The sequence below is a fragment of the Capra hircus genome, chromosome 4, assembly GCF_001704415.2.
Source record: "Capra hircus breed San Clemente chromosome 4, ASM170441v1, whole genome shotgun sequence".
Classification (NCBI taxonomy): domain Eukaryota; kingdom Metazoa; phylum Chordata; class Mammalia; order Artiodactyla; family Bovidae; genus Capra; species Capra hircus.
In genome coordinates, this window is record NC_030811.1 from 635,546 (window position 1) to 654,957 (window position 19,412).

Genomic DNA, 19,412 nt, shown 5'->3' on the forward strand with positions numbered 1-19,412 from the left:
AGACAGCATGACCGTCGTTTTCAGGTGATATGATTATTTACGGAAAACCTCAGTGAACCCGCTGAAGAGCTACTGACAGTGTAAGCTGCATGCTTAACGCAGAGATGGAGCGTTTTCCTAAACACCAACAACAAAAGAAGACGCAGTGAAAGAAAGTAGGGGCATCAGGAGTTTAAGCCGTCTTGGAGTGACCTGAAGAATGCACAGGCCATTTGTGAAGCCCCCTTGAATTTTGCTGAGGACATTTCTGCTTCTGGGTGTGATGGCCAGTTTGCAACAGAAAAATTTTACCTCAGAGCAAATAGAAAAGCTGGATAAAGTACAGAAAACTTCTGGTAGAAGATGCATGGAGCTATGACAACAGCCAGGACCTGAAGTCCCAGGACCGCAGGACAATGGGCCAGTCCAGGCCGATCAGTCATCGAGGCCCTCGGAGGGAGGCTGAGAGAGAGCAGGCCCAGAGCAGGTGCGCAGAGCTGCTGCGGGCGTGCGCGCTGGGCCAGGGCCTGCCTAGGTGTGAGGACCCCGGTGGACCAGCGAGGCCTCTGGTCAGACCGTGAAAGGCTGGGAATGCAGCAGGATGAAGGGTGCATGGCCGGCGCCCTGCGCCTTTGGCTGCTGGGAGCCGAGGAGAGGCCCTGTGTGCAGCTGAGAGCCCGGCGAGGGGTTCCACCGTTCACACGCTGCGTCAGCGTTCGGCCAAGACCGCTGTGCGTGTCAACAGGGCGAGAGGGAATGGGGGGTGGCAGAGGCAGATGTGAAACGGTGCGGGTGTTGAGGTCATCAGCCTCTGATGGTGAAACACCGGTGATTCAGCTGTTTGAAACAGTAGTTGGTAAGTGGAGAGTTTCAGAGAATTTTTAGATTTTCTACAGTCTGTAGAGAAGAACCACACAGACATGGTAGCCCTGTAAAATGCATATGTTGAATTTAGAAATGCAGCCGATGGGTCTAGTAGCAGATGAGACACAGTGTAAGTGGGGAGGAGTGACATAGGTCAGTAGACCGTATCCAGGGACTTCCCTGGGGGTCCAGTGGTGAAGACTTCGATTTCCAGGGCAGGGCTTGCAAGTTTGGTCCCTGGTCAGGGAGCTCAGATCCCTCATGCCTCAGGGCCAAAAAACCAAACATGAAACAGAAGCGATAGTGTAACAAATTCAATAAAGGCTTTGAAAAATGGTTCACATAAAAAAAATCTTAAAAAGAAGACACTATCCAGAGAGAAAAAAGGATGGAAAATATAAAGAGACGGAGAGACCCATGAACAGGGAGGGAGCTTACTGTGAGTCACAGTCCACAGGGGAGGAGACGAAGAAGGGACAGAGCGTCTGAGGAGATGAAGACTAGCAGGTTTCCAGAACAAGGGAGAGACATCACGCAAAAGCTCAGGAAGCACCACAAATCCAGAGAATAGGCATGTGTGTGTGCACACACACACCTGGGAGCAATATAGTGAAGCTGTTGAAAACACAAATTTAAAAAAGCCATCATAGCCAGAGAAAACATGTCTAACCTCAAAGGTTCTAAGAAAACCACGGGCAAGATGGCAGTAAGCCCCAGGTCTTCCCTCTTCCTGCACGCATGCCCTCTACCAGGCAAGCCTGGATCGCAGGAGGAGCTTCCGCCCCGCTGCCTGATTCTGGCCTTGGCTATGACTCGTTTGACCATCAGGCGAGGTCAGAAGGATGAGGTCTTGATGCTGCTGCTCTGACGTTGTTATACCCAGACCCCCAGGAGGAGAGTCGCAGGAGCACAGCCCCGCAGCCGGCCCCCGCTCCCTCGCAGACTCATGCAGAATTGCACCGCTTGTTGTTTTCAGCCATGGGTTTTGGGGGTGGTTTCTTATGCCATTGATAGCAGCTTCCGCAGAGTTGGGGGTGGCTAGAAGATAATGGAATGTCTTCAAAGAACTGAAAGAAAACAGCCACCAAACTGAATGTCTATCCCAGAGAAAGAATCTTTCTAAATGGAAAGGGAAATTATGACATTTTCAGGCCATCAAAAAAACAAAATTTATTGCTAGTGCCCTGACTAGGAACAACCAGCAGGAGGTCTTCAGGCAGAAAGCCTGTGACCCCAGATGGCAGCTGTGGGAGAAGGGCCTGGTGGAGAGAAGGGAAAGGCGTGCACGCGTGCACACACACACACACACGGACAGACACACACACGTGTGCACACACAGACATACATGCACACACGTGCATGTGCACGCACAGACACACGTGCACACAGAGACACACACATGCACACACAGATATGCACACAGACACAGAGACACGTGCGTATGCACACAGACACACACACGTGCACACACACAGATGTGCATGCGCATGCACATATGCACACGCACACACAGAGACACGCACACACATGCACACAGATACACGTGCACGTACACATGTGTGCACACACAGAGACACACGCACACACACAGAGACACATGTGCACATGCGCACACACATGCGCACACACACAGACACACGCACGTGCACACACACAGACACATGCGCACGTGCACACAGACACAGACACACAGACACGTGCACATGCACACAGAGACATGCATGCACATACACGCACACACACACATCCACGCTCACACACACACACATACACAGACACACAAACACACACACGCACTCACACATACAGACATGCGTGTGCATGCACGCACACACGGACACATGCACACACACATACAGCAAGACGGGACCTGCTCTCAGACTGCGAAGGAGCGAGTTGTCAGCAGATAGTGTTTCTGCTATCTGGGTAGGAAGTGTTTCTGGGTAGGAAGCTCCAACACTGTAGTGTATCAGTGCTCTCTGAGTACCTTGGTGTTTCAGTGAGCACAACAAAACATTCACAGAATTTCTTTTGAAACTGAGCAGGCTAGTTTTAAAGTTCACACTGAGACATAACGGGAAGGTCGTGAAGCAGGGAGGCTGTGTGGGGGCCACTGACTGCCCCACGCCCGGTGCTCCGAGACAATGGGGTCCTTACACCCGAGCAGCAGCGATGACGAACAGACAGACAGATTGAAGGGAGGGGACAGAAAGCCCTGAAACAGCCTCCGTGCTGCGAGCATTTAGCATATGATAATGACGACATTTAAATCAGCGGGGAAAGATGCATTATTCAATAATGATTTGGGGACAACTGGCCAGACATTCGGAAAATATATAGCTGGATCCCTCCCAAACTTCTCACCCCAAAATAAAATCCAGATGGCTCAAAGACTTAAGAATATAATGGGACTTCATAAACACTAAAGGAAAACTTAGGGGAATTTTTAATAATTTTGACAGAGTATTAAATTTTTAAAGCAAGACAGAAAACCCAATATCTAAGAAAATATAAAATGCCTTTGCTTTTAACTCCCTAGGCCTACACCTATGAAATCCATGATGAATATGCTTAAATATGTGTGTAAAGAATCAAATGTAAAATGAGTCTTTGAAACACTGGAATAGAAAACCACATGAATATCCTAACTACTCTTCAGATCATGATTTATCCTCAAGATGGAACTGTGTATGTGCAGAGACAGAAAGATCTCAAGGTATTTTGAATGAAAAAACAAAGCTGTAGAACAGCTGGGATCCATCCTAGAAAAAATGAAACGGGACCTCGTTTCTTCATGTAGATCAACTCCTAGATACGTAAGTGAAAACTGTGAAAAATTTTCTATGAGTACATTTTCATGACCTCAGAGTAGACAGAGGTTTTTGAAATAGGACTTAAAAAGCACTAACAACAAAATTCTTCTTGTTCAGTCGCTTAGTTGTGTCCACGAGGTAAAAGATTGGTAATTTCAGCTGTCAAGAACGTCGTTTAAAATCAAGAATATCTCTTAATAAAGACGGAACTGAGACAAGGGACAGTAGTGGGAGAAGGTGAACCATGTGCGCCCAGGAAGGGCCTCGTGATCAGTGACATAGAGACGCCCCATAAACCTTTAAGGAAAGACAGACATCCAAGAACAAGTTGGTTAAACACTTGCACAGGAATTTCTGAGGTAGAAGCACAAACGACTGAAACTAATAAGGTGGTGTTCAACTAGTTACTGAAGCAGAGAAGTGAAACGGAAGCCACGTGACACATGGAGGGCCACCGACTAGACGGGTGGAAACAAGTCCGCCCATTCCGGGTGCTGCTGAGAATGCAGAGCAGGAGCGTGTGGGCTGGTGGTGGAGTAAAGTCTGCCCAAGCCCAGCTGGCCGTGGACGGCAGCTGCAGTGCCCTGCATGCCCAGGACACCCCCAAACGACGCTCACAAGTAGCCTTGTTCCTAAGCTTGCCAGTCAGGAAATCCCCAAACGCACTTAAGGGGCAGAAGACACAAAATGAATATTTCATATGGTGGAATTCATGTATTTTCCATGTTGTATGAATATTCTTCATATTTATGAGTATAAACTGAATATACTGTGCATTCCTTACACTCACACAGTAGAGACATTCCACGGCAGTGAAACTGAGCAAACTGTGATGACTCGGATCACGTACAAAGTCGAGTGAAAGCAGGAAGGCACACGGGAGTCCAGGCCACGTGAGTCCAGATCTACGAGGGGAAGGCTAGAGAACTAGAGGACACAGCGGCGCCCTGCACGGCTGTGCTTGGCCGGGGGCTTCCGGCTGGGTTATATTTCTTGGCCGGGGGAGTGATTCTACGAACAGTTGTGTGTTATACTTGATAACTGTGTGTTATACTATCAAGCTTTGTGCACACTTCTCTGTGTTCATTAACTTTCACAAGAAGACTCAAAGAATGCAAGAATGAAGACCTATTGAGTTTAAGCAATGCGGTTCTGTACAGTCGGCAAAAATAAGACCGGGAGCGGACTGTGGCTCAGATCATGAATTCCTTTTGCCAAATTCAGAATTAAATTGAAGAAAGTAGGGAAATCCACTCGACCTTTCAGGTATGACCTAAATCAAATCCCTTACGATTATACAGTGGAAGTGACAAATTTAAGGGATTAGATCTGATACAGTGCCTGAAGAACTATGGATGGAGATTTGTGACATTGTACAGGAGGCAGTGAGCAAGACCATCCCCAAGAAAAAGAAATGCAAAAAGGCAAAATGGTTGTCTCAGAAGGCCTTACAAATAGCTGAGAAAAGAAGGGAAAGACAAAGGAGAAAAGGAAAGATGTACTCATCTGAATGCAGAGTTCCAAAGAATAGCAAGAGAGATAAGAAAGCCTTGCTCAGTGATCAATGCAAAGAAACAGGAAAACAACAGAATGGGAAAGACTAGAGATCTCTTCGAGAAAATTAGAGATACCAAGGGACCATTTCATGCAAAAATGGGCACAATAAAGGACAGAAACAGTTTGGACCTAGAGAAGCAGAAGAAATTAAGAAGTGGCAAGAATACACAGAAAAACTACACAAAAAAGATCTTATCGACCCGGATAACCACAATGGTGTGATCGCTCACCTAGAGCCAGACATCCTGGAGTGTGAAGTCAAGAGGGTCTTAGGAAGCATCACTACAAACAAAGCTAGTGGAGGTGATGGAATTCCAGTGGAGCTGTTTCAAATCCTGAAAGATGATGCTGTGAAAGTGCTGCACTCAATATGCCAGCAAATTTGGAAAACTCAGCAGTGGCCACAGGACTGGAAAAGGTCCATTTTCATTCCAATCCCAAAGAAAGGCAATGCCAAAGAATGCTCAAACTACCGCACAATTGCACTCATCTCACACGCTAGTAAAGTAATGCTCAAAATTCTCCAAGCCAGGCTTCAACAGTCTGTGAAGTGAGAACTTTCAGATGTTCAAGCTGGATTTAGAAAAGGCAGAGGAGCCAGAGATCAAAGTGCCAACATCTGTTGGATCATGGAAAGAGAAAGCAAGAGAGTTCCAGAAAAACAGCTGCTTTTGCTTTATTGACTATGCCAAAGCCTTTGACTGTGTGGATCAGAACAAACTGGAAAATTCTTAGAGATGGGACTACCAGACCACCTGACCTGCCTCCTGAGAAATCTGTATGCAGGTCAGGAAGCAACAGTTAGTACTGGACATGGAACAATGGACTGGTTCCAAATTGGGAAAGGAGTATGTCAAGGCTGTATATTGTCACCCTGCTTATTTAACTTATATGCAGAGTTCATCATGCAAAACGCTGGGCTGGATGAAGCACAAGCTGGAATCAAGATTGCCAGGAGAAATATCAATAACCTCAGATATGCAGATGACACCACCCTTATGGCAGAAAAGGGAAGAGGAACTAAAAAGCCTCTTGATGAAAGTGAAAGAGGAGAGTGAAAAAGCTGGCTTAAAGGTCGCCATTCAGAAAACTAAGATCATGGCATCTGGTCCCATCACTTCATAGCGAATAGATGGGAAACAATGGAAATAGCAACAGACTTTATTTTCCTGGGCTCCAAAATCACTGCAGATGGTGACTGAAGCCATGAAATTAAAAGACATTTGCTCCTTGGAAATAAAGCTATGACCAAACAAGACAACATATTAAAAAGCAGAGACATGACTTTACTGACAAAGGCCCATCGATTCAATACTATGCTTTTTCAATAGTCATGTATAGATGTGAGAGTTAGACTATAAAGAAAACTGAGCACCAAAGAATTGATGCTTTTGAACTCTGCTGCTGGAAAAGACTTGGGAGTCCCTTGGACTGCAAGGAGAGATCTAACCAGTCCATCCTAAAGGAAATCAGTTCTGAATATTGATTGGAAGAACTGATGTTGAAGTTGAAGCTCCAATACTTTGGTCACCTGATGCGAAGAACTGTCTCACTGAGAAAGACCCTGATGCTTGGGACAAAACGGGCTGACAGAGGATGAGATGGTTGGATGGCATCACCGACTCGACTCCAGGCGTTAGTGATGGACAGGAAGGCCTGGTGTGCTATAACCATGGGGTTGCAAAGAGGTGGCCACGACTGAGCGACTGAACTGAACTGAATGTGGTTCTGTCCTTGTGTGTGGGAGAACATTCTATGGAGGATGCCAAGAATCCGCTGGCAGCTGGAGGTTGCAAGACTGGACTGGAAGACAATTTATATTCTATTGTAAATTCTTTTTTATTAATTTTTTAAATGAAAAAATTCATTTTTAGACTTATACAGTGCATATGAAAACCCTTCAACTTAAAAAAATTGAACAACGTTCAGCTTTTTCAAGACCGTGTCAGCTGTGTTCAGTGGAGTCCTGTGCTCTGTGTGTGGAAGGGAAGACGGTGCGGGGACCTGTGCGCAGCGGGCCTGCCCCTGGTGGCCCTTCTGCTGCTCCAGGGCCGCAGCTGCTGGGGTCGCACGTGAAGATCAGGCGAGGCTTGGGCACGTGTCCTGTAGGTAGTGTTGTTGTTGAGCTACGCAGTCGTGTCTGACTCTTTTGAGACCCCATGGACTGTAGCCCACCAGGCTCCTCTGTCCCTGGGATTCTCCAGGCAAGAATCCTGGAGTGCACTGCATTTCCTCCTCCAGGGGGTCTTCCTAACCCAGGGATTGAACCTGGCTCTCCCGCATTATCAGGGGCACCCTTTACCACTGAGCCATGTGGGAAGCGTGTGAAGGCTGCACTGCGCAGGTCTGATAACACTGCCCTGCAGGCAAGTGCGTGCCCGATGTGGGCAAAGTCCCTGGAGCCCCTAACGGGGGCCGCACCCACCGTGCGTCTCCTGTGCCCATTTCAGCGCCCAGCGTCTCCTGAGCGGCTGCATCTACAGCTGTGACTCCTGCAGAGATCAGATTTGTCTGTCTTCCTGTGTTTCAGTCAAATGAAACCTTCTTGGGAGTTCCCTGGTCGTCCAGTGGCTCAGACTCCTCACTCCCAATGCAGGGGTCCCGGGCTGGACCCCTGGTCAAGGAAACTAGATTCCACACGTGCAGCAAAGGATTGGAGATCCCACTTCCGCCAACAAAGACCCGGCACAGCCAGAGATATCCATATATATAAAACCCTTACTCCTTCAACATGTTCGGTAGACAATAATGAATGTTTTTACAATTAAGAGATTGTATTGATACCTGTTTCCCTTCATGAGGAAGAAAAAATTAAGTTCAGGGACATTCTTGTGGCTTCATTCTATAAAGTGGTAACAAATGAAGGATGGATTCATTCTCACCGTGAATGTTTGGCTGCCTCCAAATTGACTGGGGATCAAATGATGAGACAGCCTTTTAAAAACTAACAAATTCTGGACGTGCAGAATGTCATGGATGCGGGGTCCCCCCGTGGGGTGTCCCACCATGACCCACGCTCCGCCCTGTGGCTCCAGTGTGGTGGTGAGGACCAGGCCTGCAGGCTCCTCTCTCTGCTGCCTGCCTGGCTGCCGATCTGCACCCACATCCCCACCAGGACTTGGGGCATCTGGGTGACCCCAGGAGGTGGCTGCGAGCATTGGAAAGCATGGTGAAGAGACAGACAGGCATCCTCCATTCCCGCTGCATGCTTTAGAGCCCAAGTCCCAGACAGCAAGAGACCCACGTGCTGGTCATGTTAGCAGTTCCGGCGCCTGCAGAAGGCCATAAAGAAAGCTGGGCCCTGGAGGACTGATGCTTTCAGACTGTGCTGCTGGAGAAGATGCTTGACAGTCCCTTGGACTGCAAGGAGATCCAACCAGTCCATCCTAAAGGAAATCAGTCCTGAATATTCATTGAAAGGACTGATGCTGAAGCTGAAACTCCAGTACTTTGGCCACCTGATGGGAAGAACTGACTCATTAGAAAAGACCCTGATGCTGGGAAAGATTGAAGGCGGGAGGAGAAGGGGGCGACAGAGGATGAGATGGTTGGATGGCATCACTGACTCGATGGACATGAGTTTGAGCAAAGTCTGGGAGTTAGTTGGTGAAGGACAGGGAAGCCTGGCGTGCTGCAGCCCATGGGGTCGCAAAGAGTTGGACAGGACAGAGGGACTGGACAGCAAGATCAAGAACAACGGAAGGCCAGGAAGGGTGGGTGCTCCGGAAGCAGGCGCAACACGAGTGAGTCGGCTCGTTTCCCTCTCACGCCCCTGAAGTCTATTGCAAGTGGAACCACGAGGCTGGCTTCCTGGCGCCAGTCTCTTCAACCCCTAGAGAAAACGCGCTCAGGCGTGAACTGCCTTTTTTCGGGTGATTATGTGGACAACGCACCCCCTCCACCCCTACCTGAGTCTGACTACTGACAGATGTGTATCCAGGAACAATCTCCCCAGAGCCCAGCTCCAGGACTCTCCATGGGGCACAGCCATCCCCAAGGATGGCTCCCAGGGTGGGCACCCTGTGCCTTCTGCCACCTCCCAGCCTCCACCTAGATGTGTGAGTGTGTTTAAGACCAGGGCACGTGGCAGCCAGCGTCACTTCGTCACACAGTATCTTTCAAGATACAGCAAGACATGGGGAGACGGGGAGGGGAGACTGGAGTTCTGGGGGTCGGCCGCTCCCTCAGACCAGCAGCAGGCCCGCCAGGTGAGCTCTTTCCCGGGTGAGGTCAGGCCGGATCCTCCCTGCTGTGTGTGATCAGCGAGGGCACGGGCGTGCATGTGAGCTCGGTGTCTGCGCCCAATTTCCTGTCTCTATTAAAGCAAGGTTTGAGGTTGGACCTGGCTCTGCTGGCTTCATTTTAATACCGATTATAACGTGATTTTGAGAAGCAAATACTTTAGGAATAAAAAGAGGTTCAGGATTGATATTTCTGTTTGCTGGGAAAATCAGAAAGGGTTACTTGATTACAGAAATGATGAAAGGCCACAACCAGTTGTGTGGCTGCTGAAAACAGCATGACTTGTCAACAGTTTCATTAAGATGCTCCAGCGGCAGTCCTCACGCTGCTGAACACAGGGGACAAGCTTTCAGCTCCATCCTGGTCTCCTTTACCAGGGAGCCAGTGATGTGGGTGACCTCAGAAAGGACCCAGCAAACATCTAAGCGCTCAGTGCTTTCACCACTACCACCTGAAACCCCTCGGTTCAGTCCTGCTCGACGGGCAGTGCCCCTGCCAGCCTCTGTCAGTGGGCACTGGCTCTGTGTGCGCGTCCCTGCTTCACGACCGAGGCGGCCTCCCGTCCCCAGGGCCAGGGAAGCTGGGGGCGGCTTTCTGTCTGAGGCAGGCGGCAGCGGTCAGCAGGCGGGCTGACGTTTGTCCAGCGCGTGCAGCTGTCAAGTGGTTGCACAGTCAGGCTCAGAGGAGGTCCCGTGCAGCAGTCAGACCTCCAGCGGGCCGGCTTGGGGGAGGGGGGCAACCACAGCCTGGGTCTCTCTAGGGAAGGGACGGCCAGTTAAAGGGGCAGGAGAGGCCCAGCGCGTCTGGCAGAGCTGCTGTGAAGCTTGGCTGCAGGCCCCCTGCACGGCGTCCCTGGCCCTCATGCCCAGGGTCTCTGCCAGGCAGGAAGAGGGTAGCTGCTTCCGCAGACTGCTGTCTGCCCTGACCCTGTCACATCATGCCTGTCTGCGTCAGCCCAGCGTGCACACCCTCACCCCTCACGTGGCAGGCCCTCTCCTCATTACTGCAGGCACCTTTCCTCTCCCTCACGTTTTGTGAGAGAGCCTCACTCGGCTGGAGTCTGGGGAGCTCTCCATGGTCCTGGCCGCAGTGATGGGGCAGGAGTGGTCATGTGACCCCACCACCCAATCAGGGTGAGCCATAGGACTTCCTGCGAGTGCTCAGGTGGACAGACCGCAGGTGTGAGCATGCAGCCATTGTCACCCAGAGGCGGGAGCCCGCAGATGAGCCCCGAGGCGGGGGGTGGGGGGGTGGGGGGGTGGCGGCAATCAGAGAGGAGCACAGGGCGGCCAGGCGTGCAGCTCCCCAAGATCGGCGCTGTCTTCTGGGTGCTTTAGTTATGCAAACCAACACATTCCCAGATTTCAAGCTGGTTTCAGTTATATTTTCTCTGATTTGCAATGAAAGTGACTTAATTGATACCGAGACAGAAGTTTTAATTGCTTCTGATTTCTTCCAAATTTGTTCTGCTAACAAATTGTTGTTGTTGTTCAGACTCTCAGTCATGTCTGGCTCTTTGTGACCCCATGGACTGCAGCACGCCAGGCCTCCCTGTCCATCACCAACTCCCAGAGTTTACTCAAGCTCATGTCCATCGAGTCAGTGATGCCTCTGTCCTCTGTCGTCCCCTTCTCCTCCTGCCTTCAATCTTTCCCAGCATCAGGGTCTTTTCCAGTGACTCAGCTCTTCACATCAGGGGCTAAAGTATTGGAGCTTCAGCTTCAGTATCCTTCCAGTGAATATTCAGGACTGATTTCCTTTGGGATTGACTATTTGATCAATCCTAATTGATCATGGTTTCCCATAATAGCTTCTTTTTATTTGTTGCTGTAAATTCCCATTGCTATAAAAAAAATAGCTATCTTTATTGGAAATAATTCTGGAAGAAGTGACTAAATAAAATATAAATACATGGGTGGAACTTTCTGAGCAAAATCTGGGGTGATAGCTGTAATCAAATTGTGACTCCCTCCCCGCTGTATTTTGTTGGCTGCCGAGAATCTGCCACAATCCACTCAGGACATTTGCTGATCGGAAATGACCTTCCTATGCAGAAGAGTGCACTAGTGGTGAGAACCCGCCTGTCAGTGCAGGAGACCCACGAGATGCAGGCTTGATCCCTGGGTCAGGAAGCTCCCCTGGAGGAGGGCATGGCCACCCACTCCAGTGTCCTTGCCTGGAGAACCCCACGGACAGAGGAGCCTGGCAGGCTATGGTCCGTGGCGTCACAGAGAGTCGGACACGGCTGAGCAGTCACAGCACACACACGTGCAGAAGAGAAGCGCGGCAGAGCAGCCACGAGTGGATGACAGGTGCTTTGTGCCATTAAAATGGAAAAGAATGAACATTTTCTAGGACAAAAGCTTCCTGAGGCACAGTGTTAGTGAAAAAGGAAACCATGATTGTGCAAATATCGCCACCTCCACTGTGTGCAGACAGCCTGGACGGGAAGGGAAGCAGCTGCGCAGATATAGCAGCAGTCCCTCAGATTGCCGGGGCTGCGAGTGCTTTGGGTTTTCTTCTTCACACGTTTCTGTGTGGGGACAAAAGTTCTCTGAAAGGGCAGCCTTTGACAGGACTTTTAGGAAAGCGTCCCTGAAGGCCCTCACCACCCGCCTCCTTCTGAGCCGCAGGAAGCAGCCGTCGCGGACGCTCTGCGAATTACCCTGAACCTTGCATGCGCTCACCAGGTATGCTGCCTGCTGGGAAGATGACTTTCCTCCCTTTCGGCCTGAAGGGAAGCGACCGGTGCTGCATTCCTCGCATAGAAGCCAGTTTCATATGCAGCCCAGGTTAGAGATGGGTTCGTTGGGTTTCACGACACCTTCTTTTAACACTTGGTTATAGGTTAAGAGAGCCACTGTAATTTGGAGACTAAGCAAAATTTCAGGTCTGGGCAGAACTAGATATGCGCACCAGCCTCTCTCCTGGTAGCAAATCAGGCTGCGCGTCCGGTGTATCATTCGGGGCTCCTGGCGGCGCGTCCGGTGTATCGTTCCCGGCCCCTGGCTGCACTTCCGGTGTATCATTCGGGGCTCCTGGCTGCACTTCCGGTGTATCATTCCGGGCTCCTGGCTGCACTTCTGGTGTATCGTTCCGGGCTCCTGGCTGCACTTCCGGTGTATCATTCGGGGCTCCTGGCTGCACTTCCGGTGTATCATTCCGGGCTCCTGGCTGCACTTCCGGTGTATCGTTCCGGGCTCCTGGCTGCACTTCCGGTGTATCATTCGGGGCTCCTGGCTGCACTTCCGGTGTATCATTCGGGGCTCCTGGCTGCGCGTCCGGTGTATCATTCTGGGCTCCTGGCTGCGCGTCCCAGCGGGTGGGAGCTGCCCTCCACAGCACTCTCCCCTCTGCTTCTGGCAACACGCAGCACGCCCCCAACCCCTCCTGGGCACCATCTCCGCCTGCACCTGCTCTGTGTGGACCTACCCCCTCCCCGTGTGCGCTGGGTCACCTATTCAGATGAAGGTCCAGCCCACCTCCCGTGAGCGTCTCTCTGAGTCCAGGTTCACACTGACCAAGTCTGGTGCATCTCCCCTGCACCCCACGTGCTTGTGCAAACCTGTGGGTCAACCCTTGTAAGGACGTATTTGCATATTTCTCTCCCTCCTCACCCCAACCCTGCCCTGACTGCTGTACTGTCGGGGTTCCCAGAGATGCAAAACTGACAGGATGTGTATGTGTGCGTGTGTGTGTGTGTGTGTGTGTGTGTGCACGCGCACGCGCGCGCAGGGTTCATCTGCAGGGGTTGGCTCCTGTGATCGTGGGGTGGGCCCGAGGCTGCAAGCTTAGGCAGGAGATGACGCTGTGGCCTTGGGCAGAGCCCCTCCTCCCCGGGGAGCCCCAGTCTCTGCTCCTCAGGCCTCAGGTGAGCAGCTGAGGCCGAGCTCTTGGAGGGCAGTGCCTTTTACCTGCAGTCACCAATGACAGCTTGCAGTCCCGCCACAGGGCACTGGCACAGCCACACAGGGACCCGTGTCTGTTTGAGCAGCGAGGACCACCTGACCACGTGCAGGGCAGCATGGAGCCCCCCGGCGCCCAGCTCTTCCCCGGCCCGGACAGGCGGGTGCCCACCCTGCTCTGAGGACGGCTCCTGCTGGAGGGCCCCCTGACGTCAGCCGCGCCGGAGGACATGGGCAGTCTGCTCCGTGTGCTCAGTATGTGCTTAAGCTTGGCCAGAGGCCTGTCGGGAAAAGAGCCGGGAGGGCCACCATGTCCCTGCTCCTGTGAAGGTGTGCCCCTGGGTGCTCGGAGCCAAGTTCTCATCACAGACTCAGGCAGCACGTGCTCCGGGGTGCGGGGGGGGGGGCGGTCCTGAGGGGGTGCCCCCGCTTACCCCAGACTGCATCCTTTATAGCCAAGTGGGGTCAGTGTGGCAGGGTCCACCCCTGCCTCCCTTCGGCTTCACCAAGCCGAGCGGAGAATGGCCCCCGTGAGGAGGGTGGGCGGGGCCACTCACCCTGCTGCAGGCTTCATGTGTGTGGGGACGCCTGTGGGGCATGGGCCCCATGGATCATGTGCGTGTGCACCGGCCGCCCCCCCACCCGAACGCGCTTGGCCCGCCAGCCACGTGCATGTGCGCGCCTCCCCCGGGAACGCATGCTCGGCCCGCGGGCTGGGAGGGCTGCGCAGGGCTGGTCGCATGCAGGGCCCGGGCTCCATGACCCTGCCACCGTCTGCTGAAGGTCCTGTTGGCCCTGCTCCTCTGCCAGCTCTCTGCTTCCCTTTGTCTGCATCTGGAAGAGGAGGAATCGGTCAGGCCCGTCAGAGGAGCCCCGGGACGTCCTGGTCTCAGTGAAGACAGGCTGTATGGGGGCCGCAGCTGGACGGCCGGGCCTTGAGGGTGCAGGGTGGCCCCCAGGACCAGGCTGCCTGATGCTGGCCGCCTGCACTTTGCCAGGGCCCTGCCGCCTGAAGCCCGGCCGAGGAGGGTGGCCAGGCTCCCCTGACTCCAGCCCTGGGCCTCTCACCTGAGTGTTTTCCCAAAGGCCCGCCTCATCCGTCCGACGCCACTCAGCCTGTCCTTTGTTACCTTAAAAATGGAGGGCTTAGACCCGTTTTCACACGAGGGGTGCTCGCCTGCGGTCTCTGCTCCTTGCTGCTCTGGGTCGATGAGCAGAGCTGGAGCCTGTGGCCTCAGATTCAGGCAGGATCGTCCCCACCCCGGGGGGCCGCCTCGCTGACCTGTCCCGTCTCCGTCGCTGCCACACAGTGAGTTGGATGGACTGGTCAGCTGGCCGATTTCTGGAGCCCAGTGCCCAGCCATCAGTGTCACCCGGAGCTCAAGTCTCCCCCGGTCACGGCCTCTCGCGGGGTATCTGCCGCTTCGGGTGCAGCGGGCGGTCATTTTTCTTCTTTTTTCTTATTTCCATCTTACCTTTATTTTATCCTCTTTGAGATGTGCAAGAGTACATGTGTGTCTGTGGCTTGGGAACTGGTGGCATTGGGAGTGTTCCTGCTCACACCCGCGTCCATATCTGTGTCTCAGGAAACGGGGTGCCCCCTGCATGTGCCCTGAGTCTCCCTGAGCCCAGGGACCCCCATCTCCACTTCCAGGGGTGTCTGTGCAGCCCAGAGCCCGCCTGGCCCACGGCCCCTTCATGTTTAAATGTCGTGATTGGGTTTCTGTGGAACCCTAACCTCAGCCCTGCTGACTCCGTCACAGTTTCCATCCCGGAGGCGAGATTCAGTAACTTGTGAAATAGGAATTCCAGGAAATTTGCGTTTTCATGACAGGTTTTTGTAGGTATTCTTTGAACGGTGGATTTTGCTGAAGTATCTCTGTGATGAAGCTCGACTGCTAACGACAAGCCTCCGCTCTGACAGCAGTGTGGCCTCGGTCTCAGCCCCTCTGGAGAGACTGCACAGATCTTACAGTGAGGGAAAGAGACCTAGCTGCTTAGAGCGAAGACAAGCTCTATTTTTTATCCCCAATAGTAATTCTTTATTCCCTCACAGCTCCTGCTGAATCTGTGACATAAATGTTTGATCACTACTTCTAAATGTAAAAGGTTTAAATTTCAGCTATAGCCCATTTATATCAAACAGACCATATGGCTCTCAAAGCAGCACGGAGCGTGTCGGAGAGAAAACCAGCGCCTTGCTCCCCATTCAGCTTCATTTCCCTCACTTTCATGGAAGCCATAGACCGTTTCTGTGTTTCAGATCAAACATGTTGTTGAGCAAAGAGTACATTACCCAGCTGTCCTAAAAGTCATTACTCGCGGCTGCTAGATTCAGTCCAAGCCATCTGGTGTGCTTCATTCTCTGCATTTATTTTTGAGGCACATCGCAGGAAAGCTGCTTCTCGACATATCTCACTTGGAAAAGTTACAAAAAGGAAAATATGCCAGAAACTTTAGGTATCGTTTTATCAATGCATTTCTGCATAACTAATTCAGCTATAGTCTAGTTAGGGTTCAAAACCTCAGTGCTATTACCCGAACTTAGAAATAAACTTGAAGACTCCAGAAAACAAACAAAACTTATGATTCTAAATGGGGTGGGTCTCAATAATGTGCAACAGGTTAAGCTCTTCCTTTTAAATGTGGTTCTGTTGAAATTGCTGTCTGAAGACTTGAGAGTACATGGGAGTTAGTGTGTAGTGTCTAAGCTAGCGTCTTTGTAATTGGTCATGTACCTGGTAAACAGGCAGAACTGGAGCATTTTTATTCTGAAGCCTGAAAGGAAGATCTGGGCCACAGGGGCTTCAGGAAGTGTAAGAGTCGTCTCTCCAGAAATGAGCTTGAGACTCATTCGTGCCATTACACGACCGTGGGGAAACGGGGCCCAGGGCTGCTGTCTGAAAAGTGCGTCGGCTTTAGAAACCACAGGAGGATAAGGGTGGGGTTCTCTGCGTGGCTCTGCTGGAACCTGGGGTGTCTTGTTCCCCTGGCTGCAGCCCCCACTGTTTCCCGCTCTGTGACTCACTGAAAAGGACAGGGAGGACGCGACTCTGGCCACAGCGTCCAGGCGGTGTTACAGGTTTTAGAGCAGGAAGTGGGACAAGCGACAGAATAGGTTTTTCTGGAAGCCGTTTGGTTTAGAGTGAAGACACTGCTTTCCCGATCCACATCCGTGACAGCCCCGTCTTTGGGGGAAGGAGAGCTCAGCAGTAACGCCTCGCATGTGGATGGCTGTATAACGCCGACGGCGCCTCCACTTCCCGGAAACGCCTCCTGAATTGGGAGCGGAAGCCGGCCTTGCCGCTGCGCTGCTCTCCTTTGCCGTGCAGGGGCTTGCGGGCGCCTCTGCTGGGGTGGTCCTGGGCTGCACCCTGGCGAGGGCGCCCGAGGGCTGTGCCCTGAAAGGAGGTGGGGAGGTCTGGGCCGCCGTGGGAGGCGTGGTCCTGCTCCAAGCGCCCCCCCGCCCCCCGGAGGCCTCAGTCGGCCTTGGCTCCTCTGGTGTCTGCGTCCGAGCCCCAGCCCAGGCCGTGGCTGTGGCACGCGGCGCGGGCCTGCTCTGGGAAGGAGGGCGGACAGCGGTTTGTTGGGAGAGAGGCGGCTCTCGATGTCCTCTGCTGTCTTACCGAGGGCAGGACCCCACCGAGCAGAAACCACTGCCTTGTGGCTTGTTCCCACTTGGGCTTGGCCGGGAAGGGTGAAATCGCCGGCACTGACAGCCCCGCTTCCCGAGTGGATGACGGAGGTGGGCGGCGTCTCCCTGCCGGGCAGGCTCTGCCTGGCGGCTTCTGGCTCAGGACTGGCGGCCTCCCCCAGGCGCAGCTTCGGGCCAGAGACCTCCACCTGCCTCCGCCCTTAGAGGTGGGGAAGGACGGAATGCTGAGCGTCCCAAAACAGTGAAGCATCCTTCCCAGCAGCTTGGAGATCTGAAGACACCGAAGCATTCCTTGCCAGCAGCCGAGAGATCTGAGGACGTTGAAGCATCCTTGCCAGCAGCCGAGAGATCTGAGGACGTTGAAACATCCTTCTCAGCAGCTTGGAGATGTCCTCGTGGTGAGCGTTGGCGTGGGAAGGGAACCTGGGTTTGTTAATCGGGCTCTTTACCCTCATACATCATTTTAATTCCGGCTGGCGGTGCGCTGCTGACTGGCCTGCTGGCGTGAAGGGGAAGAGGAAGGTCCGCACAGATCGGTGTCAACACTGGAAGACTCATGATTGGGAAGCAGAGCTGACGCTCGTCTGACTTTCCCCTTTAACAGTGTTTTTGTGAAGCTGTGCATTTTTGCGAGTCTCAGTCTCTCCGATGCACTTGATACAGACCTCCTAAGTCTAAGATTAGTAGTTAAAGCAGCAAAGGGATCCTGTCGTGCTGTGTGTAATGTCTGGCAAAACAGCCGTTTCCTAAAGTGGGACCTTCTTGGCCAAAAGGACATCCTGTTCAGAAAAGCCTCGCAGGCCCGTGCCGTCCTCCCAGAGTACTCTGGGAGACGGAGGTGCTCGTGCAGCCAGCCACGGCTTGCAGGCTGCATGTCTCCCCTCAACGCCTGGTGCACAGCTGTGTGCTGAGCGAGGCATTTGAACATGGAGGGCGTTCACGGGGCCGGTGCCTGAGGCCCTCGCCCTGCGCAGGCGCAGGACTGGGCTGAGGCCTGGCCCGGCCACCCCGAGACTCGGTGAGCCTCAACCATCAGTGGGGAAATTGTGGTAATCCCAGGGCCTTTAAAATAGTTTTTTAAAAATTAAAAGTCTTTTAATGCTGGTTATGTGTGTACAAGTGGAAATAGAAACCCTGATGTTGATTTAGGGCCTATAACTTAAGGCGTCAGATGCCCTGAGGGCCGGTCATCTAAAGTCCAGCCCCATTGACGCCCAGCCTCTTGGGTCACAGCCTGCTCAGAGGAGCACCTTCCTTGTGACTCGGTGGGTTGTCCTGCACCTTTCTACCTCTGGCCCAGCCTCCCCCGTTCTATCCTCTGCACGTTCCACGTCCAGAGTTCCCAGCGCGAGTATTTCTGCTGACGTCACCTCCTCTGCTTCACCGCCTTCGAAACCACGTCCCTTGTTGACCTGGTGAATCGTCTTCACGGCCTTCCTGGGGCCGCGTGTCTAGAGTATCTCCAAGGGCAGCCGTGTGCATGCTCCCCTGGTCAGCAGTCTGCTCCACAACTCAGGTTTCCCTGCGGCCTGCTCAGCTTTCCTCTCTGCTGAGCTCCCGTCCTCTGGGGTTAGCCTCTGCTCCGATGACCCGCTTCTGGGAGCTGTTCTGTGGCTTGTTCTGGGTGTCCGGGCATCAGCACACACCCCGCTTCTCTGACAGGCCCTGGAGAGGAGCTGTGCGTGGTGCCCAGCACCGTGAGATCTGCTACAGACACGGTGATTCGTGGGTGGAGGACTGGCAGCAGACTCTGTCCTTTGGGCACCGTCATCGTCACGGGAACCAGATGCGAATGTGTGCCCGGGGCTGCGCCGTGTAACCTAGCTGCCCGCCTGGGGTGGGTGGGGCTGGGCCGCCACCGTCATCACGGACAGCAGGGCCGGACCCGAAGACCTGAGTGGAACTGGACCCTGGGTCCTGCAACGCGTGAAGACCGTGTCAGGGCAGCTCCGACTCAGGGCTGGGTGGGGTGCCGACAGGTGGGGCCACTGTCCACGGTCAGGTGTGGCCAGACGCAGGCCAGGCTCGCTGTGGGAGTGCCGCAGGGGAACCTCACGGACAGGGAGCAGGGATGGGGTGCAGGGGAGGCCCGGGGCAGCCCCGGGGCTCCGCCTCACAGCTGCACAGCTTCTGAGGGGAACATCCAGCCCCCCGACGCGCTCCCACGAAAGATGCTGGCAGCCGTGACTTCAGGAAGTACTCCGGAGTCCGTCCTGGGGACTGAGTCTAGACTACGTCACCCTGAGTCATCGACTCTTCCTTGAGAGGTTTTCCGTTTATCGTGCACCAGGCAGACGCAGCTTGGCCAAGGAGCCTGGAAGGGGGTCTCCTTGTGTGTGCGATGAGTCACCACAGGAGGGCAGCCTGGGCCGGGGAGGAAGTCGGCAGACACCCTCT

The 19,412-nt window shown here is 53.2% G+C and overlaps 1 protein-coding gene across 1 annotated transcript in view; it reads left to right on the plus strand.

Annotated features, from left to right (window-relative positions):
• PTPRN2 (protein tyrosine phosphatase, receptor type N2) overlaps positions 1-19,412 on the plus strand; it is a 546,252-nt gene that overhangs the window by 14,140 nt on the left and 512,700 nt on the right. Inside the window, exons 2-6 of the mRNA XM_018047462.1 lie at positions 12,089-12,145; positions 12,390-12,773; positions 16,693-16,941; positions 17,057-17,105; positions 17,222-17,413. Of these exons, the coding sequence (XP_017902951.1) occupies positions 12,089-12,145; positions 12,390-12,773; positions 16,693-16,941; positions 17,057-17,105; positions 17,222-17,413 (931 nt within the window). The remainder of the gene's footprint in view (positions 1-12,088; positions 12,146-12,389; positions 12,774-16,692; positions 16,942-17,056; positions 17,106-17,221; positions 17,414-19,412) is intronic.